Source organism: Saccostrea cucullata, unplaced genomic scaffold (genome assembly GCF_032062105.1).
Source record: "Saccostrea cucullata isolate Sc308-1 unplaced genomic scaffold, CSIRO_AGI_Scuc_v1 ctg2787, whole genome shotgun sequence".
Taxonomy (NCBI): Eukaryota; Metazoa; Mollusca; class Bivalvia; order Ostreida; family Ostreidae; genus Saccostrea; species Saccostrea cuccullata.
In genome coordinates this window covers 99,145-125,062 of record NW_026928735.1, presented here as the reverse complement: position 1 = coordinate 125,062, position 25,918 = coordinate 99,145, and the positions used below count along the sequence as shown (strand labels likewise).

General features: G+C 32.0%; 1 protein-coding gene and 1 long non-coding RNA gene across 3 annotated transcripts in view; both read left to right on the top strand.

Annotated features, from left to right (window-relative positions):
- Window positions 1-13,072: 13,072 nt before the first annotated feature.
- Window positions 13,073-25,918, top strand: part of LOC134278586 (ficolin-2-like) — a 59,123-nt gene continuing 46,277 nt past the window's right edge. For both annotated transcript variants that reach the window (XM_062760888.1, XM_062760890.1), the window contains exon 1: window positions 13,073-13,378. In XM_062760888.1, the coding sequence (XP_062616872.1) occupies window positions 13,093-13,378 (286 nt within the window). In that variant the 5' untranslated portion in view covers window positions 13,073-13,092. The remainder of the gene's footprint in view (window positions 13,379-25,918) is intronic.
- LOC134278584 (uncharacterized) lies at window positions 14,968-18,112 on the top strand. The gene is made up of 3 exons (XR_009994474.1): window positions 14,968-15,015; window positions 16,323-16,444; window positions 16,551-18,112. It is a non-coding gene; the product is annotated as an uncharacterized LOC134278584 (long non-coding RNA).

Sequence of the window (25,918 nt, the reverse complement as noted above, 5' to 3'; positions counted from 1 at the left end):
GTAAGATCTTAGGCTGTTGATTTTGGAAAAATCTTGTGATTTTCAAATGGTCCAAAAGTTCTTTAGAATTTTTAACTATCCAATCTGATTTACACCACTTCTTGAATATATTGTTGCACAGTAATCTTGAAGTTTCTCTGTCACTAATGTTAATATCCTAGTGAGGACTAAAGGAAGAGGCTTATTTGAACATCTACTGGAACCTGCTATTAACTTTGTTTTTATAGATTCTTATGAAGATTCAGAATCCAACATTTATTTGGTAGTTCAAAATCATTTTGATTCTTTTGGGATATTTAACATATTCAAAACTGACATATGATTTTGAAGAATTTACTCCTTAGAATGTGGACTATGAGTATAAGTTGGATTACCACTTGTAGAATTAAATCCAAGTTCTTCTTGAGTACAATTTATATAATGTGCCTTACAAACGAAGACAATGTTGTTACATGTACCTGCTTTGTCAGCAGGGACCAAAACGTACTGATCTGATTATGCGATCTATTAGTAGGCCTTTCAACTAATTTTTCAAGTTGCACATATGGTAAAAAACATTGCATAGATAGATTTATAGGCACATGAAATTATCAAAAAAGATAAAAACTTATGCATACTTTTAATTACATCATTAAAAAGTTTAATAATTTATAATTGACTTTTCCGATGTTGTGTTTAAGAACAGGTAACTCAGGTGTAAAAAATGACCAACTATGTGACGATTCATGAGTTATCGTTTATAGGAATGGCATATAGGCTGTTTCAGCATTGGCATTGTTAAATACACAAATGGTTCCTTACATTGTTTTGTGCACAAAAAGTTTTGACCAAGAGAAAGAGAATGCCTTCACTCTACCTGAAATAACAGGGTCAAATAAACCTGGAACAGACTACATTCATAGTTTAAACTCTCTTTGACGATTACATGTATTATGAAGAAGAAAGTTTAATGTCATGTTTTTTGTTTTCGCGCTTTTTTGCTTCTTGTGTATATATATATATATATATATATATATATATTACAAGTAAATGCAACAATTGATCATCTTATTCGTGTTACTAAGCAAGAAGGGGAACGACCGAGCATAAAAATTTAATTAGGTTAGAACTGAGAAGGAGGGTAGATTTCATTTTATTTTTTAATTAAAAATTTTAATTATATCCAGTAAACCGATGTCCCCAACTATACAGTAAATAAGTTTAACATTGGGGCTAAATTTTAAAACCACTGGATTCTATTGAGAGTAAAGAAACACTTGGGAAATGCTAAAAACTGCCTTGCGTGTAAACAGTTTAATACCCCGAGCCTGCCCTAACGAAGTTTAAGCAGTGAGTTATCGTTCATAACACCAACCCCTAGCGGCAGTTGAAAGGCCTACTATTAGTCCTTTTTCAACTTCTAGACTTTTGAATACAGGATAGTTGTATTTCATATTGCCCCTCAGACTTTTGATACAAGGTTTAATCATGGATCAGATACATTTAATCCATTCTGACAAAGCACCAAGGTCTTCTTTTTCATATCTGGCCCATCGCATGACGTGATCTTCAACGAAATATATATTATTCATGAATTTCCGAGGCCAATTTAAGGATCGGGGTTCCCTATATTTAGGACCTTTTAAAATATGCGATCTAAGGTCCTGAGTATTTACTCTTTTTACATCAGCTGTAATAACGTGTCCAGCGGGACAATAGGTAAGATGTAGATCTAACTGTTGATTTACATAAGGTAGTAATGATCAAAAGAGACATCGTGTTTTAAAGGTTTATTGTAAGACCGATACCCAAGACAACTCTTACGTCTCCATGTATGGTTAAAAAGTCCCATCAGAAAGATTTCTTAAACGTATCCTTGTCTACGTGAAGGTATACTCAGTGAGGGGCTGTCTGTGTGGTGATCAATCTTTATTTGATAAATCCAAATTTCCTTGAGAAAATAGAATGATTAGGTGAATTGAAATGTTTGTATAATAGCTGCTGACCCCCATGATTTATTTGAAATCGATGACCTGATATTCTTTTATTAAATGATCCATTGGTTTCACCAACATGAACAAATTCACACTGATTACATTCTATTCCGTAGACACCATGAGAAGATTAGCAGGTAAGATTTTCCCAAGATTTGGTATAGAGGCTTTGTCCATTAAGATCACTGGTGAAATAAGTGTTATTTATCAAAATATCACAGGTTTTACAGGTTTTTTTTTTTTTTTTTTTTTACAGATTCTGAACATTTTGAAACAGAGGGCATGGGTTTGAAAAAGGAATCTTGAAATACATCTGGAAAAAAACCTTACATTCTTTCATTTTTATATGTTATTTGATTAATACCAAAAGTGGGAATCTGAAGATTAAATTTTAGTGAGTGGTATAAGAGGAGTTTCGGAAAAGAGATGGGTATTCTTCAATAATATAGAAAAAATGGCAGTGGCCATGCTTTGTAGAAGACCCAAAATATGTGCCTTATCGAAAAGCGAAATATGAGGATACAAAAGTATTATGTAGCAAAGGTTCTCTGAAAGTCTCATTAAATTCAGTTCAGTGTTCTAAATACCCCTAAGCGTTAAGATAGACGGACGGACATACAGACGAACATCCCATTACTATATACCCTACCGCTTTTTAGGTGTGGAACAAAGATATAAATCAGCTTATTAAGGGTATAATTTAACCAATTTTGCAATTAAGCAACATTTTAAAGTATTGTTGAACATTTTATTTGTTTATATCCTGGTAATGAGGCCCGGATTCGATTGTTTTCTCCTTGCCGTGTCTAAGTTAAGGGACTTTTAATGGAGATCTAAATACATTTTCAATCTATACACGGAAATAAATCAAACTTTAAAAAGAAATTACGATAATCATTCAATGAAATCTTGTCAACATAAAAAAAATATTGTCAACAGTTAAAAATATTAAAGAACTAAACAAGGCGTAATTGACGCAAAAAAATAAGCTACATATTACATTACAACTTTCTTGAAGGATTTTTATTTCTAAAGTATAAGTCACGTTATCCAACGATGGGGTATACGATGAGAAACCGATGCGTTTTTTGATGAAAATGGCGTAGTTGCCGGCCGGGCACCATTAGTGATCGGACGGTGACTGAGTCGTTTTTGCGAATCGGTTTGGTCATCGGTAGGAAATAATTCGTAGTTAAAATTCAGCGATGTCTCTACCGATGCCTCACATCTCTCCTCATCGGCAACCCATCATTAAAACATCTTTCAAGGATCGGCCGATGTATGGCCGAGCATCGTCCAATATCCGTTGAATCTGAGGTCATCGGGGAGTTTAGTTGTGTTCAACAGATAACGACCGACCATCGGTCGATGTTCGACCAAACATTGGCCCGTAGTCGACCGATGTACGAACGATGTTCACCAATGTATGAGCGATGTAATATACATCGACCGATTATCCTGGAACATCGTTTTATGATTAGCAATGCATCGCTGGGCCTTTTAAGTCCGGCCGGCAACCACGCCATTTATATCATAAAATGCATTGGTTGCCCATCGTATGCACATCGCTTGATAATGTGATTTTCTTTCATTTACAATTGATCTTAAAGGTCTCCATTCTTAAAATTTTAATAGCATATGACAGAAAAAAAAATGTTAAACGTCGTCAATATGTTTCAATGTCGTCTAAAGTTTATTCTCTACAGCATTTGTTTTTTTGATATGTTAAGAAATATTTTTTTTTTATTTGGCATATATTTTCTTTTTCTTTTGTATAAATATTGCTTTTGTTTAATGATTGTACGATTCGATAGTATTACGTATTTTATCAATCAATACTCTTTATTCATGGAAGCCAATCACAAAATAAATATCAGGAAAACATCACCATATTTCATTAAGAAAATTTATGAGTACAGTTATGTTTGATATAATTTGATAGACACAACACGGAAAGTATAATATTACCGAAGAATTCAAGCTAAAGTAAGTTATCAAATTCCACGTGGGACATTTTCAGTTCTTATTAATATTTCATTTGCTCAGAGAATTAAAATACAGTAAGTGAAAATCATTAAAATAAAAGCCAATGCTAAACGACTTCTGCTTGTGAAAATGAAATGAAAAATAAAGCGATTTTTGTAACATTTCTAACAGAATATTTATGTAAGAGAAGAAAACATTAAATTAAGGAGGGATTCTTGTCAGATTTCATACACCTTACAACTAATTGTATTCCATTAATTCAAGAAGACAATATAATTTAGTAATTGTATCGATTCGATTAAATTTGAACGTTTTATATTAGAGGTAAGGTCATTATATATTCCGTGGACAATACGAATTAGAAGATAACTGTTGCCGATCAGGCATATGCTATGTCTACTTTTATTTAACGACGTTCGATCCTGATATTTAAAGTCTTAAACTTTTTTTGCCAAGTATATTTTTAGTTTCTACATACATAGCTTAATTAAAATTCAAATCAAAAAATGGGGGTCAATACCTTCTTTTGGCGCTACAGTACATTTAATATGATCTTTTTGCACTGAAATTTGTGTCTTAATCAAAAATTAATTTTTTTTATGTTTTGCCTCCAATATTTTTATCCAAAAGCATGAAACAAAATGAACTCTAAGTTTGTTTTAAAAAAGACTCTTAAAAATTGTGAATAAGAAAAAATTTCAAATTGCTTCGCATACTCAATTATTTGACCTTTCTGCACTAATAAAAGGTAATATTTCCGGCATTGAAATTTAACAAGCTAGAAAAATATTTTAAAGTCTTAAACTTTTTCTAATCTTAAGCAAGTAGGTCAAATTTATCTTGAATATATAGAAAAGGACATCAAAAATGGGGGTATATGATGTGAATTTTTAGATATTACTAAAAAAGTGTCAATTTTACGTTAAAATTGGCTCTGTTTTTTTCCGGATTTTCAGAATATATATACTATATTTGTCACACTTTGTTGATAAAATTCATAAGAAATAATTTAATAGACATTTCAGAACCAGCGTAACACATTTCACTGCAAAAAAAGCCATTTGTACAACCAGGATGGAAGAAAAGGAATCCAAAATTAACAGTACTGTTATAGTTCAAAATGGTAAAACTGATTATTTTCGTCTAAAAAACCTTCCGCCACAAAATATAGTCCCTAGCTTAATTCTACTTGAATGGAACTCGCGGTTTTTTCATTGAATATAGTTAAATTTGCACTGTAGAATTCAGATTCAATGTTAGAACTTAAAAATAATGCAGAATTTTAAAAATAAAGAACCTGATCAAAATACGCTCAAAATCTCAGGATCGAACGTCCTTAAAAAGATTTTTTTGCATAAAAAAGATATGACTTTATAGAGTTTATGAAATGATATTTCCAAATTTACAAAACTGAAATAGATATTTGCAATTATGAATTTTCTCTATTTTCCTATTTTTTCTAGTTATACAAAAATACTTAATATGTACAAAGAAATAATACAAGATTAACACTCAATATGATTATATGCAATATCATTATAATAAAAAACAATATTTCTAATTGGATAAAATAGCGAGGCTTTTATTTTTTATTTTTTTTTGGGGGGGGGGGGGGGGGGTCTTTTACAATAAATTTAAAAAGTCTAATTTGGTTATTAATATTTTTCGGTTAAAATTTTATTTGCATATGAAAGAAAAATAAGAATTCGTTAAACATCATCAATATGTTTGAATGTCGTCTGAAGTTCCTTTTTTTTCTCTACAGCAGTTTTTTTTTTCTTTGTTTTTTTTTTTAAGAAATACCATTTTTCGATTGTGTAGATTTTTTTATTTCTTTTGCATTTTAACATTTTGCTTTTGTTGAATATATGCGATGTTATAGCATTAAATTAATCGATAATCTCCGTACATGAAAACCAATCAAAAATTATGTATGAGGAAGCGATGGATTTTATCTTCTTTTTTCATAAATAAAATGTATATTCGTGATGAATACAAATGTAAAGAGGATGTTATGTGATAGAAACTGCATGTCAAAAGTGGACAATAGTATAATAGTAGCAAAGAATTAAAGCTTCAATATAAGTTAAAACTGCCTTGGAGAGTTTTTTCAATGGAAAACTTATAAATATTTTATATACACAGGGAATTAAAAGGCAGTGAGATGGAAAACTTATTGTCGTCATCATAATAAATCTTTTGTTTGTGTAAATTCAATGAAAAATAAAGCGATTACAGGTATTACATAACGTCTCTAACAGTATGTTTGTATCAAGAAGAAAAAAACAACATCGACCAGTTTTGTAATTTCACTTGACTAAGAATAAATATTTTGTTGTCATTTTAGCATAATACCTAAATGCAAATAGATTGCACTGGTAAAGAATTCATTTAATTGAAATTTAAACATACTGCGTCACTAAATGATACCCCTGCCTCCCCTATGAGTATAGCGGTAGAATAAATGACCCGAAACAAGAGTCAGATCAGGAGGTGCCAATGACTGTGAAAGTATCATTTCATATTAATCAGTGGTGTAGAAAAAGTTGCGGATGCTAAATGGATACCCCTTTAAAATTTCAGCAATCAAATCAACATTTTTGCAATATATAGTATCAAAACTGCAACGATGTGGGCAAACAAATTAAATAGATTTCCTTATTATTTCTGATCAAATTTCTTGCACGAAATCATGAAACAATGCTCATATTTACATTTTTTAATTTCTTTTGACTGCAAAAAATATAAATTGAAACCAGACATATGCATCACCTGTATTCAAAATGTTTTTTTTTTTTATTTTAAGAATATAAAACATGAACTGTCTACTGTACGTTTTATGCGATAAGTAAAATTCGATGTTCTAAAAAAGGGCCTGTCGATTTTTTTTCGATAGTATATGATGAGTAACTTTATTATGTATCTCGTAATTTATAAAGAGAAAGAACATTGTGATTACCAATCTTTTTGATGTTTAGAAAACCTTTAAGTCTGAATAACTTCCCCAAGCTCAATCCACATATACCAACACTTCAAGAAAGGATATGGAGATAACGAACAGTATTCAATCTAAAAGGCCATTAAACAATATACAAAATTAGAGCAGAGCAAACACGAACCTCCGAAACATCAGAGGTGGGATCAGGTGCCATGGAGTAGTAAGCATCCCTTATATGTATAGAGTAGCCCGGTCTTCCGGGCTGCAATAAAAAGTTCATTAGCTACCTGAAAACTTTATGCTTTTTTTACGAATGCATGTACTGCGTCAATTATAGAATTATTTTGACTTTTTTCTTGGAAAGCCCAATAAAAAGGAGTGTGTATCAAAAAGCAAACACCTAAGCGCGGGTATTATTGTCTCATGACAGCATCTAGTTGTACCTGCGTATGACGTCTGTAAGAGTAAATAAAAGCGTAATTTTTAACGGCCCTCGTTATTTTATAAATTGCGATACTTCATCGCATATCTGAGAAAAGAATTACGGACGGGTATAATAAAAAAGAATATTCCCCCATCATCGCTGCTTATTCAAGCTTCAACGAATATTTTTTGCTTATTTTTACATGCAACAAAAGGAATGATATATTTAAGATTTTTACATGAGAGAAAAAAAAACTTGGAGTGACCTTCAAAACTTCATTAAGATACATGCATATTGACGATATGTTATCAATTAACAAGCAACTTTTATTTATATGTCGACTCAGTTTACCACTCTCAGGTTAAAATAGAAAAAAAAGCTGTCTGACACAACTGCTTCATATTTGAACATTTAAGGGGCCGACTGGGGTTTAATTGTGTAAAAACTACAAAAACAAAACTACTAATATTTATACCATATATAACTTACATAAACTTAAGTGTACATGCAAAGTTTGGGAACATCTGCATACCAGGCATTGTTAAGGGACCATCTCAATGACAGGATTATATGGGAAAGTGCCAATTTTTTCCACTTTAAAGAAAATTATACAAATACTACATTAGACATTTTGTTCAAACTATAATGTATGATGATAATGTATGATGAGTAATACTATATACTATATTGTATATTATATGTAAGAACCACGAAATTCTACCACACTGTTTTCAAAGGGGGCATCTCAAATGTCAAAACATAACGAATTTCCTTGTTTTTAAAGGATCTATACAAAAATATAAATATGACGGAGAGATTATCGAATTCATATGTTTAAATTTCAAGAGCATATATTTATTACTTTCTATTTTATAACATTTCTTTTATTGCCCCGTCTTTCGGAGGTTCACGTTATCCGACGTCAAATGCACACTATTGCGACGTTTTTTCTACATATCAGTTTAAAAATCGTTTTAAAAACCAGTTATTTAAAATTATGATAAAATTTTCGACCCGTAATATCTTAATTTTGTTTAGTTTTATTAATTAAGCGAAAAAAGTTGCTATAAAACAGTGAATACGCTTCATTTTACTGTGATGCGCGAAATATTGCGCAACGGAAACTACAGTCAGCCCCCTTAAATAGCAAATGACGTTAATGGTAACCTATTAACAAGATATGATGACTTCAACATCAAATCGTCAACTTCTCTTACGTATGTATCAATATGTCTTTATCACCTGTATATTGTGTGTCTCTCAGTTAATTAAATTTGATACGCAAGAGCATGCTGTATGTGTCCAAAATGAAGCAAGCTTTTGAAGAACATTGATATCAACGGCTTTGATTCAATCCATTTTTGCATTTTTTGAAGCACAAGTTCCAAAGTGGTTACAACGAAATTGTTAGTTAGAAGAATCTAACTGTGTCTCGGTACAAGCCCTCACCACAGTTAGAATACCACCCATATACTCGCAATGTTGCAAAAAATTGCAGAATCGCAACGAAACGATTTTGAAGGATACAAACGGATTTGCACAGAAAATAACTCATAAATTAATCAAAACAAACCTTTTTGAGATTGCTTATGCCTTTTATCCTTAAAAATAATCCATATAAATACGAAAATCCAAATAATTTTCTCAACGTTTTTCTTGCGATTCAAATCACCTGCCATCATGTTTACATTCGGAACTCTCTAGATTGTTCCTAGTAAATGCACTATGCGGGTTATTCTTTTTGCTACATTACGAATACATGGAACGAATTCTATCGTTAAACCGGGTCCGTAGGACAATATCATTTTAACGATAGAACATTCTATCTACGAAATTGTCAGCAAAAGCAGCCTTCTTTAAGCCTAATGCTGTATGATGTTTTTCACACTAACTGTTAGGCCATAATATGCAAACTTAATTTTTTTTCACTTTTCCTGATCATTACTAGAAGGATATGGAGAAAACGAACAGTATTTAATGTAAATGGCCATAAAACAATATAAAAATAGGAGTAGAGCAAACGCAGACCTTCGAAACATCAGAGGTGGGATTAGGTATGATGGAGGAGTCCTGCTGACCGGTCACATCCGCCGTACGCGGGTGTTCATTGTCATGATCGTGAAATAACGGAAAAATCAGTTGTCAGGTCAGTATATAAATAATGGATTAACAATTGGAATGAAAAATGTCAGTCAGCATTTGACTCTATGATAAATTGCATTTGCTAACAAGGTCATTGTATCGACCATAGAACTTACAAAATGATGACTTTAAACGAGACTTTGATATTCTTGTTTCATCAACTTGATTGTCAATAAATTACCTCGTTTCAGAATTTGTTCATACGTAGAGCATGTTTTTGCTTATTGAATCAACTGAGATATATATACTACGTATGCAGATGATGAAGGTATATTGCTGCATAAGTAAGGAAAACTATAAAAACAACTACATTAATGATTTATCCTTTGGATAATTTAAATTTACTTGATGAGCCGTAGCAAAGCAACAGTTTCTGTTCAATGAGAAATTTTTTTTTTGGTTTGTGACGTTTCATTTGTACGCCTTTCAACGTTTGTGACGTCAACGCCAACCGCATATTTTGACTTCTATACGTGTTATGGTGTTTTGTAGAATGTAAATATTATTGAAAAAATAGTAATGTTCATGTTTCATAATGGGAAACACAAACTATAAGGATTTATCGAAAATTTCATGGAATTTCTTTCTAGAATTAAAAAGCAAACATTAGACATATTTATGAAATACAGCCGTTCTGCAACAAAACTTTCCGACTACCCATATGGTCACAAGAGGCTGCTGATTCGAACAAGGACAATTGAAAACTAGTGCTAATTGTAACGGGAACCGTTACAGATGTTCCCCAAACGCTCCCCAACTTCATTTTGGTGCCTCATTCCCTCTAAGCTTCATCAAATAAACTAAACTCTATGCATCTTAAACTTAAACAACATTTTTCCTAAAATATACCAAGTACGTATATAGCAAATTTTTGCATTGCACGTGCGTACAATTGCATGCATATGCGGAATGACCATATCATTGTATCTACACTATTAATTCATTTAAATGTACTTAATATCAAGGCATTTAATCAAAAAGTATTCGAAAATACGCTAAATCAAGTGCGTTTGATATTATACGTATTGCACGTGCACGCACGTGCGTGCATATGCTTGATGACCATACTCTCTTGTAGATGTCTATTAAGACTATCTACTGTGGAATCATTTTTATTCGTGGGGGTCAATGTTCGTGGGTAGCCAAAAATTTCCTGGTTCGTGGGGACGTAATTTCGTTGGTAACAAGTTCCATTTCGATTTTTCCCTCCAACATAATTACAAAGAAGGATAACCCCGTCAATAATGCTTATTTAAGTTATCTCTCTTGTGAAAACAAAAATGTACCGCGGCTTGCACCGTCAAATTACAGCCGAATGATAGGAATGATAATTAGTAACATTAATGAATTAATTATAATTCACCCTGTGACATGAGAACTACGACAACAATGCCAAAATTGACTTAAAAACGTTTACCCTGAAACCAGATCATGCTAATTGGCTAATTAGCACCCACTCAAAAATTGCACTAAAAATTGACCTCATCAAACGGGCATTTGAGCGTGTTGAACTATAATGTAAACACTACTTAAATTTTATTACTTATTACTTATTGTATATAGTTCTCGTAACTTCTCGATGTCTTTGATACTTAATTTTTTTTTTAATTTTGGTTTCGTGTCAATAATTAATAACATGCAGATTGTCTTCTTTATGCGAGATCACTCGGACACAAGCTAAGAGTAACAATTATTTTACGATGTAAATAACTTTTAACAAATAATAAACCAAATGTTTGTATATACGTTCGTGTGGATGTAAATTCGTGGGTTAGGGTTACCCACGAAAGGCACGAACATTGGTCCCCCACGAACAATGATGATTCCACAGTATGTTCTTAATCCCATCCTGTTTGACTGAAAACCAAGGGAGTTACTGCGATTTAAATTTTTAGCCAATCAGATTGCAGCGCACGTGCATGCGCGTCATTTCAGAAAAATTATTTTATATCATATCGTAGGATATCTTAATGCATGACTATGTTTTAAATTTCAAAGTATTTCGTCTAAAAACGAATAAGATATTGAGATTTTTGTTTCAGCCAATCAGAGCAAAGCGCACGTGCATGCGCGTGAGTTCATGATAATTTGACCATGTCCTCTTGTCTATAATACTAATTTATTTTTATATTCTGAATTTCAACACATTTCATCAGAAAATAGAAAAGTTACGGCTATATCAATTATATTGGTCATTTTACATGTTGCACGTGCGCGCTCTTGCAAGCACGTGTGCGCAAAATGACCTTGATTCCGCAAATCTACATAACATGTCTACTTACCCTAAAATGTTTTACCTACATCAGATGAACAGTTTACAAGATCATTCGCGGACAAATAAGTACCCAGGAAGAAGAAAAGTAATAATAAGAAACAGAGTAAAAACAATATGTTCCCCAACTTCGTTTGGGGAACATAATCAGGTGGAGACTTCGACTTCACGTCAAGTTAGGTAAGTCACGCTGTAGGAATATTTCGTCCTTACTTTCTACATAAAACTTCATTCTATTCCGAAGAATAACCTAGGTACCCTCTTATCTTCATATTACAATGATTGTTCAAAATACCGTCTTCGTCTTTCTTAGGATGTTTCAATTGCAGATTCAATGTAAAACAGAGTACATGTACATTGGTGGTCCACGTCCATTAACGCTTAATTTATGAACGAGGATATAATGACCTTCCAAAAGACGGTGGCCCTTTTAATCAACCTTCATGGAGGTTCTTTTTTTCCTTAAATTTCTCACGCCAATGGAAATTCGATTGCTTACATTATTTTTGTCAGCCAGTATCAATATTATAATTTTGCGTTTCAGTCAGTGTTTTAGTATTATCAAAATTTTAGGAAAACATAATTTTACCGAATTTTGACGTTGTCTTACAATGTCACGATTAGCAACAAATCAAATTGATCAAATAAAAATCCATAAAATCAGTACAACTTTAATATGCAGAGGTTTATGAAAGATCATAATTTCGTTTTGTATCCCACTTAAAGTCATATGCAAGGTAGTTTGAACTTTACTGGGTTCTTCCCTAGAGTTGAAGAGTTCCACTAAATGAAGGACCTGTATGCAATACTTATAAGGTCTATATATGGATTTGTATAATCCATTCTAGAACAATTTTAATGAAAAAATCTGAAATTCATGTTTTGTAATTTTTGTACATTTTCCTTTGAATAGTGCAAAAACTTTCAAAATTTGATATCTTTTCAAAACCCCCGGTAACGCTTGCTGATTTTTTGTTTAAGGACAAGTAATGGTATTATAATTTTCATTAAATTTGATTTCATTTTTTTTTTTTACAATATGTTGCGAATGAGAGATAGGTGCACCGAATCTTAAGAAACAGACGCACACGAAGACGAATGGATGGACATCTTGATGAAAATCAACGGATATTTTTAAAAACAATATTAAATGTATCATTATCATATTTAGACCAATTAAATATTCAGCAATTCTTGTTCTCGAATCGATCTATCAGAGATAGTAAAATACGTTACAAACAGCCAATCACTGGTACGCAAAGCACTGAAGCTTTGATATTTATACCCGCTAGCTGGAAGATTAGCTTGCAATTTCTTCGCAGAAACCGTACAACTGGTTCAATACACAGCGAACAACATGAGCAATCTCTTGGCTGTAATTTTTATTGCTGCCTACTTTACAGTGCCTCTGGGTTCAATGTTTTCCCGGAGATACACCAGAAGCATGGACTTTGACAACAAAAAGTCAGAACAAGAACTTCTAGGAGAGTATGTTATATCGTTTAAAGACTGTGCTGAGAAATGTCGGGGAGATTGTGGCGTGTTTGGGTATAATGAAGGACTGAAGAAGTGCCGGCTCCACAGGAAACTCCACAGGTCGTCAACATCAGATGAGGAGGGCTGGAGATACTTCTTTCATGATTGTAGGTATTACTTTATGTACATATTGGATACGTGATTGTAGGTGTAACTTTATGTACATATTGGATACGTGATTGTATGTATAACTTTATGTACATATTGGATACGTGATTGTAGGTATTACCTTTTATATATTGTTTGGGAACTGAAATATATGAAGATAACGAACAGTATTCATACTCAAAATTCCTTTCTAACAATACAAAACAAAAACAGACAAAAGAATGACCTTCAAATCAATAGAAGTGGTATCAGGTGCCATGGAGGGGCATACCTGATAATTGGTCACATTCGCAGTGTGCTTCTTGACGAAATAACGGATGCAAAATTAAGAATCTAAGTTGAATAATGACCTTAATAAATATCTGAAAGTACAACAGAGAGAACCTCGGCTTTTGTTGGTTTCTGCTTAAATCCATTTCCTCATAAGTATAAAAGAAAACTATCCTGTATTGTTGTTATTGTTCATGTCTCAGATAAAAGCATTACCCTTATCAATTCAAATCTGCATTTTTATTAATCTAATTGAGAATGATATTTGTTTTTTGGGGGGGTGCATATAATTTGCTCTATATACATGTATAGATTTGCGTTTGCATTGGATAAAAATATTTTAAATATAACGATATAAAAATCATTAATTAAAGCACAATTAAGAGCAAATGCCGAGATATATCCTAAAGCACATGCAATTTTCTGCGAATTGATTCCCATATTTTTTTTTTTAAATTTCTGTTGAATGATTTTAACTAAACAAAACATAAATGGTGATTTTGTTTGCGTTTCCTCAATCTAGACTATTTTTTTTTTTTTTTATTTTTCCTTATCATGTCATTTAATGAAATTATTAACTTTGAAGAAACAAAATAAGTAAGTTTGCATTGGTTGTTAAGCTGTAGTGACGACAGACAAACACAAACGACCATTTGATTGGTTGTAAGGCTGAAGTGACGAAAGACAAAAACTGGCAACCATTCGATTGGTTGTTAGGCTGTATTAAGGAATTTCCATACCCGCATTACGTCACAAAATTGTAATAATATTTTCCGACCGTATTGACTCTTTTATTAGAGATCGTTCTTCATTTCCGGTTTCAATATGGAGCGAAATAAAAAGTGGAGGTTTGTAAAAAGGGCCATAAACATTAAGTAATCGCCTTGGATAAAGGCAGAAAATCTCGTTTTCCATCGGATTTTGTTCCTATTACGGCCGTACATATAGTTGACCACGATTATAATGTTTAAAGGTTAGAAAGTTGCGATGAACACGTATACATCATGTTGCTAGACAAGAAGATGTGACCACGGATAATTTAGACGACAGAGAATGGAGTATTGGAAGAAGAGCGGTAGAATTGGAGACCCTGGCTGATGGACTTAAAGCATGTTATCTTTGCAGTCAGCCATTACATCTCTTAAACTGTGTGGGTGAAAAAAAACCGGTTTAGCCCAAATTTTACTTGTTAAATGCCAATATCCTGAGTGTGGTTTTATAAATGATATACCAACTGGCACTAAACATGCTAAAGTAAATTGTCGTAGAAAAGCCAGTATTGGTCACTTCGACGTATATATACAGATACAGATACAGATAGTAAATGGTGGCCAAGCCTGGGATGTCAAAACAAAGTAAGCTGCAGGTATGTGAACATAATATATCCCTAACTTCATGTATAGTGGAAAAATAATGTAATATGTGAATGGCAATTTCTTCATTTACCATGTTTACAGGCATGTTTGCCTTTAAGATCTGAAAGTTTTTTTTTTTTTTAATTTTAGGAATAATTAATGGGGGTTTGGGGGAAACCCACATAAAAATATGCTTGCGGAATTAAAAATCCCAAACATAACACAAAAAAGTTGTTAATTTAAGGAATGTTTTTTATTTTTGTGTGAGTTATTGGTGTGTGAATCACACAGACTTGTCACGTAGGCATATTTCATTCATGAAAAATATGCCTACATGCAAGTCTGTGTGATTCACAAACCAATAATTCACACTAAACTGAAAAACATTCCTTAGGCCAAAATAAAAAATAGTCTTGTTTCCTGCTACCCGACCTACCCTATTTTTTTGCACCTGACCCTAAAGTTTTTTTTAAGCTTTTGGGGAAAAAATAAAAAATTTTAGGAATCATGTTTCAAAAGTGAAAAAAAAAATACTCAAGTTGTGTTACATGAAATATATGTTTAAAATATAGACTTTCATAAAATTCCACTGTTGTGCATCAAAAGACATGGAATTTCATTTTAAAAGATAATATTGACCTATAGCTATGACATGTTCATTTTGGTTTTGTAGTAGTTCATATCCAGAAAATACCGTTGGAAAAAATAAAATTGAATTAAAAAATAAAATAATTTTCCTACCTACCTACCCTATTTTTTTCGGGCTGGTAGCAGGAAACAAGACTATTATTTTTTTTTTGGCCTTATATTTACATTTTACATGTTTGGAAGCAACTAAAATATGCTAAGTATTTGAATTTCTTGCTGCCCTATATATCGTTGCATTTTTTCCAACATCGCTGCTGCCTCATTGTGACGTCATATTAACGCATGTTTCTCCGTGTATATTTCTACGCATGAGTATACACGAAAATGGTTTTCAAATCAATTTCACAGTTGGCTTACTAGAAAAACACAGCGAATGTAAATATTTAACTTTGATGATCAGATTGTGTGTAATTGTTGATCTGTTGTTGTCATTTCTAGAATTTGAAATATTGGATGTGCCCCTCTGTGTATAAGTCTCATTATATAATGAACTCAAATACATATTTCAAATTTACATTTTTAAATAAAATTTTATTAAAGCTGAACAGGAAGTGCACCATGTCTCCTAGCTGGGCGATGCATTCAAAAGCATGATATTACTGATATTGTTGACATTAATCAAATGATACATGTTTTTTTCCATTTTCACTTTTTTGCCTTTTTTGAACAGGTGAAACCTACCAATCAAAGATTGCTTTTCAAGATCATGCTGATCTCCAGGACATTGTTTTGAAGCAAGACAAAGTTTCTCCAGATCATAGTCCACAATGATATTTTTTCACTTTTGGCTAGGTAAGTTTACTATTTTTTTCAGCTTGCAAATAGTTTGTTATTTTTTGGTATATGTAAATTTACATTTTTGCATTGTAAGTTCTAATTGTCTAAATTATAATTGTAGCCAGAACACCAGATATTCTACAGATTGCTGCAGTATCAGGGAATGAAGAGATGAATGTCTATATGTGACCAACAACTCAGATTTGTCTTGAAGCTTCTGTGGCCACTCGGATGACATGCATTGGTGGAGTACTAAAACGTAAAGGACAAACAGTTACATCAGTCCCTCCAGAGGATGGTCTTAGATATTTCCTTGTGTTTTTAAAGGAATTTTTCAAGCCCATTTTGGTTGGCCACAATGTGCAGAATTTTGATGTCCCAGTCCTGGTGAATCAGCTGACAAAATATGGTTTATTGGAACATTTCAAAGAAAATGTTTCTGGATTTCTTGATAGAATGGAACTTGCAAAAAAAAAATCCGGAAAAAAGGGATTGATGTAGAGAACTATAAGCAAGAGATTTTAGTGAAATCACATCTTAAGATGCACACAATCACTTAAGCAACTCTACGAGAAAAAGAATATCTGATATGTCATCTTCAAATGATGTGTTCGCTCTGTCATACTATGCATGCAAATCATCATTAGACACCTCAGTGAAGTCTAAAGTTATTTCATCCCTGCCAAACATATTGAAGAATCTTGTTGATTGTTCCCTTAGTCTGTCTAGTATCAAAGCTGAGATGAATTCACAAACGTGACCCATACAATGGAATCGGGAATGTGTTCTGTGAACGTGCAGATGAAACAAAGATCCTGAGAGTATCAAAATCCAAAAATGTTATTGACAAAGTTGTGGCTTATTTGAATGCACCATGAGAACATTTACAAATGTGTAGTATGTATTTACTATTGATCTGAATTTAAGAGATATCCCAGGTCCAGATATTGAGGGTAAAAAACATGAAAAATACCAGCAAGTGGTTGGGTCTTCCAACTTTTTCTCTCAAAAATTCTTATTTGCTGAAAGGTTAAAGGTCAAGGTCATTTGGGTCACTCTGTAGATGTGCCTCCTCATGTTTCACACTTCTTTAGTACATATAATGGATATCAAAAGAAAAGTTTCATGCAGGTAATTTTGTATTTTTTCTTTGTGTTTGAGAAAAAAAATGGGGGGGGGGGGTTAAACAGCAGCCTGCACTGACTTTATCAATATGGAAAGGTATACATTTTTTTATGTTTATCAATTTGTTAGATGTTTATTTACTTACTTTAAAAAGAATTATTAGGTTTAAACCCATATTTTTCTTATTTTACCTGAACTTGCTGATAATTTTCATTTTTTTTTCAACTTTAGCAGAACAACATAAATGCTTTCTTTTTCATTTAAACATGTATATGTGACTGTATTGTTACAAAAATTGTGTAAAAATATTATTTCAGTTTATCTATTGTATTATAAGAGCTACTTTCTAGCCAAATAATTAGCAACCAACGTAAAAAGTACCTCAGCATGAATTTTAATAAATTTGAAAAACAGACATATCTTGATCTCATTGATATACTTATTTAATGTGGCAATGTGCTAGTTTTATTTGTTTTTTGTGTTGCTTAGATATCCTACTTTTAGTATGCAAAACAAATTTGGGATTAAACCCATATAACTCTGAGTATGGAAAGACCTTAATGGTAAAGTTAAAGTCCGTTTTTCCTTCGTTCCATTTGCTTTGGGGAATCAATCTCTTATCCACAACTTTTTTCATATCACTGAATGCAACTAAATTAAACTTTCACAGAATCGTCGTTACATAGTGCTTTTGTGCACCTTCTAATTTACTTTTTGATCGGACACATTTTTCGGGTTCCCTATAGCAAAACAATGACACGGCCATTCTTTCTAAAATATTGAAGGGTACCCATCTCTTATCTGTAACTCCACTTATACCACTGAATTAAATGTTATGCTACTTTTATAGTATTTTATTTTACTTTCAGATCTGACAATTTTTGCGAGTCTCCCATAGCAAAACATAGACTTTACCATTATAATCATGTGGGAGGTGGCGATATCATTTATAAATAAAACTCATTAGTGACTCACAGTATATCTAGTTTAAGTACTGTTCAGAAAATCATTTTAAATATTATACAGATTTTTTAAAGAAACGTGTTTAAGATTTAACAATCGCTTTGTTTCCGTTTCTAAAAGCATGCTCAATTGATGAAGATTTTATATTAAATAATAAACATGCTGTAATCGTTTAAATATTTCCAATAAAAATCAATTCTATTTGTTGCAGAAATATCTTAATTAAAATAGATAAGAAGAATCAATACAACAAGATAATAAATTAACAAATTAGAATTTTAAAAAAGGTGCACAATCAAGATTAAAAATTTCATTCAAGTTTTTTTTTTGTTCATATATGTCCACAGCCAATTCAAATAAAATAATTTTAATTTAAGCTTAGAATAACAGGTTTTTTTTCATTCTTAAGATTTCAATATTCGTCTGCATTTGCATTTGCTATATCTTGTAATGTGATGTACAGAATATACAGAATATAAATACAAAATAGAATCATCGATTATTTATTTTTTTGTTTGTTTTTGTTTTGTTTTTCCGTTTTTTGTTTGTTTGTTTGTTTGTTTTTTTTTTTTTTTTTTTAGTTCTCGCTACAGACTGTCAGGATATTCTTGATAAAGGTCACAATAACAACGGCGTGTATGACATCTACCCTTATGGGATCAGCTCTATTCCTGTCAAGGTGTTTTGTGACATGACTACAATAGGAGGGGGATGGACGGTGTGTTGTTTATTTATATAGCTTTATAAATGGTGTATACAATGATTGAGGTTTGATGTTCCTTAGGAGATGAGTATTTAATATCAACCTGTAATTTGTTTGAGATTCGATCTATTAATCTGGGATTTCAGTATCAACCTGTAAGTTAACTCAGATTTGATTTGATATTCAGAGAGAGAGAGAGAGAGAGAGAGAGAGAGAGAGAGAGAGAGAGAGAGAGAGAGAGATATATAGTATACACCTATAATTTGATTGAGATATGATTTGTTTTTCAGAGGAATTAAGTATAAAATATGCAAATTTAATTAAATATATATTTAAGTTCTTCAGGGGATGGATATATGTTAATTTTATATGAACATGAATTTCTTACTAAGGGGATAGGTAAGATAAATGAAATTTCTTCCCTTTTCAAATTTCTGATGCAGATTTATCTGTTTTCAAAATAATTCAACTGTTATGTAAATTTTTCAAGGCAATTCAAAAACGGATAGATGGATCCGTGACCTTTGACAGGAACTGGACAGAATATAAAAATGGTTTTGGTTCACCGGAAGAAGAAATCTGGATAGGTAAATACTGGTCTTTTGATCTCGTTTCGAATTTGGACAAACACTATTTTAATATTGACTTTTCATTTATGAACATTACAAAAAGATTAAACTAATTTTTAAATGTACCATTAATGTTAACTGTGTGTTGTTGAATTCCTAATTAAAATATATTTACCAATTTTTGAAGATTGTTTAGTTATTGTTACAAGGGATATATAAAAAAACATATATTTCCAGGGACAGTGCGTCTAAAGATGATTTCGCATGTTAATTAAAAATGATTTGAAATATATATAAAATGAATTAAAGGTTGCATTCCTCTTTAACATTTCAAGTGTATGTTGTTTTTAATACTTTTCAAATATTTACTCAATAATATATTTTGATCAGTTGACTTTTGTTCACGTGAATTCCATTATAATAAAAGTTTGTAGTTCAACACTTGTTGAAAAAAACTCAGATATTAAGATAACTAAGATGTGTATTTGATATATTTAAAAGGGATATATAAACTTTGACTTAATTCATATATTTCCTTAAAAAACAAGAAATTTTATAAAGCTGAATTAGTTTATGTCAATACGAAATGATTTAAAGATCAATAACACTTTCTTTTCAATAAACATGCTAGTGATAAAGAAATAAAGAAAGTGTTTTTAACTTTGTTGTCTATTTTGTTTTCTGATATTTAAAATGTATTTTATATTTGATATATTTCTTTTCATTTTCAATTATTTACTCAAAAGCTTTTTTTTTGAAACTTTACTCACATAATTCTTCTGTTAATGTGATTGCAACATTATGTGTGTTTGCATCATTCGAATAATTTATTGATTCAATATCTTGATACAGGAAATGACATCATCCATCAGTTAACAACAAAAATCAATCAAAAACATTTAATCTTTCATTTAATAACACTCTCCATTTGATATATATGCAAATTTTATGAAAAGTAAGAAAAGTTATAATCTTATTAAAATGATAAGACATAGAACAAAATGATCGCGCTATAAAGTGCTTGCGATGAAAGGTTAACGTCATGTTTCTTATGTACAAATTGAGTGTCTGTTGCATCATGGTGAATTATTTGAAGTGAAATGAAAATCAAATATTTCCAAACATTTTTCGAACACCAATTCTTACTTTTTTAAATTCCAAATTATTTGTTGAATATTGAATTTTATTCATTTTTAAGGCACAGTATCTACAAGATTCTTTTTGAAAAAGTCATTTTTAAAAACAATCTTTAAGGTCAATGGCAACGAAGGGTTTCCGGAGAAAAAAGGTTTATACCCAGGTTTTTTTACTTATGAAAAAAAGTCATTGAGAGTGATCTTTATGGAATTCTTAGGCGCTGAAAACAAAGAAAGCATATGTAATAGACTGAGAGGTAAACAAAAGCATGTATGTGTTTTTTATCGGATATATTCAACTTTGCAGTAATAAAGGAAAAGCAGCGATGGGTTTGTTTACATTGTGTTGAGGGGGCAGACAGTTAACAGGTGGTCATTTAGAATAGGTAAATGATTGCTGGGAAGTGCAAAGGAGTGAAATAATTATGCTGAAAGTGTTGATAGCTAGGTGGACCGAATGAGAACGATTCCATAGGTTATGTGAATGATGCACCATTAAAAAGTTACTATAAATCGTTGCAAAAATGTTTGTTTTGACAGTTCGTTTCCAATTAAGTAAATATATGCAAACAACCACTCTCTTGATCATTATGAATATTGATTAGATGTTATTACAGTAAAGGGAAGTAACTCAAAATTAAAGAACAATGCTGGTATTTCTGTGTTTTGTTTCAAAGTCGCATTTTCAGCCAAATTATATGCATGTCATCGGAAATAAGGTTTCAACAATGTGTTTTATGTATAAACCTTATGAAATAAATGGGTTTTAGAAAAAACGTATGGTTAAAAATAATGTAGGTCCATTTAACAACATTTTAACAACATTTTACACAGGAAATGCATTGAAAATTGTAAAAACATTGATTTGACAAAATCGTTAAAGGAAGGCTGGCTTGATGGGTAAAAAGAACCTGAATTGAACATGTTTGGTACCATTAAACCTCTTAACAAAATCTTGTAAAATTCTCTACGAAAGCCAGAAACGTTGCCAATGTCCTTAAAGTGTAACAAATCAAATGTTATCGTTGCATTAATAGGATGCTAAATGAATAATAGAATGCATTTTATGTATTGTATTTTTAAATAAATATTATCGCTCTTTTTAGCACACAGAGCCGCCTGTCTTAATTAAATGTACCCCAGTATAATCATTGAAGATTAGATTGGATATAATATCTTATATGAATCAATTATCTCTGTGATATATTCTCTGTACTTCTGTTATGAACATAGTGTATTGTATAATTTATACAAAGGGATTGGATACAAGTTCTTATAATTTTAAAACATCTGTACTTCTACAGGTGACAGTATGTTAGACACAGGTAATTCTATGTACGATCTGTTTGGGATGTCCTTCTCCACCCCAGACAGAGATAACGACACAGATAGTAGACGTAACTGTGCTGCTAACTACAGAGGAGGCTGGTGGTTTAACTGCTGTCATGACGCCTTCCTCAACGGTCCCTGGTACCCGGGGTTCTGGGCCTGGCCATGGTATTCCCATTAAAGTATGGAACATCCGTGAGGGGGACTACCATGATGGTCAGACGGCACTAGGTAAACTTTATTAAATCTTTATAACATTTTTTTTGTTTTAGTATTACTGTGAAAATTTCAGTTATAAAGTTTTTCTTAATTGAAAAAAAAAACATGTTATTATACATTTATCTGTGAAGTATAAATTTAATTTTGTTTAACAGACGAAAGATCATCGATGGAATATGAAAACCCTCAAGAGACGATTTTAAATTAATTTTTATTGTTGAGTTCTTTTTTTAATATTTAACATCAAGTAACAAACATGTAAACAAATATGTTTTAGGTAAAGGAATAAATAATTGTAATTTTTTTCTACTGAATGTATTTAGTAAAAGATGTACATTATATGTGTTGTAATAAAGAGTTTGAAATTAGAAAATTTTGTTCTTATTTACAAACATTGATAAATGAAGATGTCTGGACGGAGAATTAGAATGAAAATTGTTCAACCTATTACAGTGGAACCTGTTTAATCCGACAAATTAGCAATGCTCTTAACTGTGATTTAAATTCCACCATTCAATATCCTTACTCATTTCTACTTATGTCCATGAGCTTTAAACTAATAAAACACCTTGTTCATATAGACACATACTTTGTAAATGTTCTTCCCGTGCATGTCGAATAAGACAGGTTTCATAGTAATAAAGATTTTAAGATAGTTACAAAAGAAATTATTAAATATATTTTATGTTCATGTTTTGCAGTACAATACATCTTAGATTAGGCTTCTCTTAAGAGATCTTTCTCCATGCAAAATACTGAATACTGTTCGTTATATCCATATCCTACTCAAAAGTAAGGGAGACCACTCAGTAAACATTTTGAATAATAAAAAGTTAAGTTTAGAAGTAAGCTGGGGACAGCACCAACCCTCATCCCCGGTTCTACGTGCCTTTATCAGCCTGTGACCCCCCCCCCACCCCCACCCCCACCCCCGTTCTCCCACCAAGAGTTGTCGTTCGTTCCTTTCAACTTTGCAATAAATTCATAATAAAAAATAAATTATGATAATGAAAATTAAAATAAATATAATCGTAGGATCATTTTAAACTAATATTTCAAAATCTATTTAGTTACTATGTACTTTTATAAAGGAAAAACATGAGCGCAAGCAAACAGTTTAAATGAAATAGAATAAACTCACAATAACTTGATTTTTTTAAATTAATTTATGAAATCTTTAGCTTTACTTGTTGGATACACATATATTCTTTGTTTTTCTCTCTATCCGTATCTTCGTTAAGAACAAAATATGCAAATTACCAAAAAAGTCCGTTCTTCTTTGTAATTATAGTTTTGTATGCAAAGTATCTTACTTTTCCAGTTTTTTAGCTCACCTGAGTCGAAGACACAAGTGAGCTTTTCTCATCACATTTGTCCGTCTTCCGTCTGTCTAGTTGTCCGTCTGTAAACTTTTCACATTTTCGACTTCTTCTCAAGAACCACTGGGCCAATTATGACCAAACTTGGCAAGAAGCATCCTTGGGTGAAGGGAAATGTAAATTGTTAGAATGAAGGGCCAAGTCCCTTCACAAAGGGAGATAATCAAGAAAAAACAAAAATAGGATGGGGTCATTAAAAAATCTTCTTCTCAAGGACCACTGGGCCAGAAAAGCTGAAACTTATGTGGAAGCATCCTGAGGTTGTTCAGATTCTAAATTGTTCAAATCTTGACCCCCGGGGATAGGGTGGGGGCCATAATTAGGAATCAAAGTTTTACATAGGAATATATAGGAAAAATCTTTGTATTTTTTTTTTCAAGAACCACTGGGCCAGAAAAGCTGAAACTTATATGGAAACATCCTGGGATTGTGTAAATTATAAATTATTCAAACCATTACCTCCCGGGGTAGGGCGGCGCCACAATGGGAAACAGAGTTTTACATAGAAATATATAGGAAAAATCTTTGAAAATATTCTTCTCAAGAACCACTGGGCCAGAAAAGCTGAAACTTATGTGGAGGCATCCTGGGGTAGTGCATATTTCAAATTGTTCAAATCATGACCCCCGAGGATAGGGTGGTGCCACAATGGGGAATCAGAATTTTACATAGAAATATATAGGTATATTTACATTTGCAAATGTTTTCCTTTATATAAAACTACTGAAAGCAAGCGTTTTTATAACTGTATAAATACAAGTACGAGGTCAAGAGGTCATAGATGTGCGTATGGATAAACGTTCGACGTAATTTCTCAGTGACGTCATAAAGGGTCGACGCGCGTTCTCTGGATTACACGTTGGTTTTTGAAAAAATAACGCATTTCACAGGTTAACAGTCACACGCAGGCAAATCTAAAGTATGAATAAGTCACAAATGTAATTATAAGTAATAAGGTATCATTTTTTGAGTTTTATTGAGATGTAAAACGGGTTGGTCACGTGATCAAATCTTCCATAAAGCCCCTAGGGCTTTATGGGATTTGATCACGTGACCAACCCGTTTTACATCTCAATAAAACTCAAAAAATGATACCTTATTTCTTAAAAAATCTTTTAAAATCTTTTTCTCAAGAACCATTGGGCCAGAAAAGCTGAAACTTATGTGGAAGCATCCTAGTGTAGTGTTTATTCTAAATTGTTCAAATCATGACCCCCGAAGGTAGGGCGGTGCCACAATGGGGAATCAACGTTTTACATAGAAATATATAGGAAAAATCTTTGAAAATCTTCTCAAGAACCACTGGGCCAGAAAAGCTGAAACTTATATGGAAACATCCTGGGATTTTGTAAATTCTAAATTATTCAAACCATGACCTCCCGGGGTAGGGCGGGGAAACGATGGGGAATCAAAGTTTTACATAGAAATATATAGGAAGCATTTTATTGTTTAAATAAACTTAATTTATACAAACTCAAAAAAGATGAATAATAAGAATTAACTCATTTAAAAGAAATAAAAATATGTCGATAAAGATAAGTAACATTATTTTTCATCCGTGCGAGAGGAGAAAAAAGGGTCACAATTACCTGCCTATGTACACGTATAATGTAGAAATCAGCCATTCTTTTGATTGTGTCATTCTGTCTATTTTATCTTAATCAGTACTATACATGTACAGGAAGTATGACAGCGAATTCATCATTTAAGAAATTAGATATAATTTTTAGTGTTTCACTGGGGTATGACATGAAGTCGGTCACGTGATCAAATTCTATAACGCCCGAAGGCGTTATAGTAAATTTGATCCCGTACCGACTTCTGTCATATTGAGTAAGTTATCATATTGAATAAGTAAATTTGATCACGTACCGACTTCATCTCATACCCCAATGAAAACTCTAAAAATGATATTTTATTTCCTATATTTATATTTTACGTTTTTATTCATGTTACAAAGAAACATTGGCATTATTTAGACTTTGATTTTGAAATGTAACGTAACGTATCTACGGCGCTATGTGACGTCACAGTCGGAACTTTCCAAATTGCTCGTGCAGTTTGCT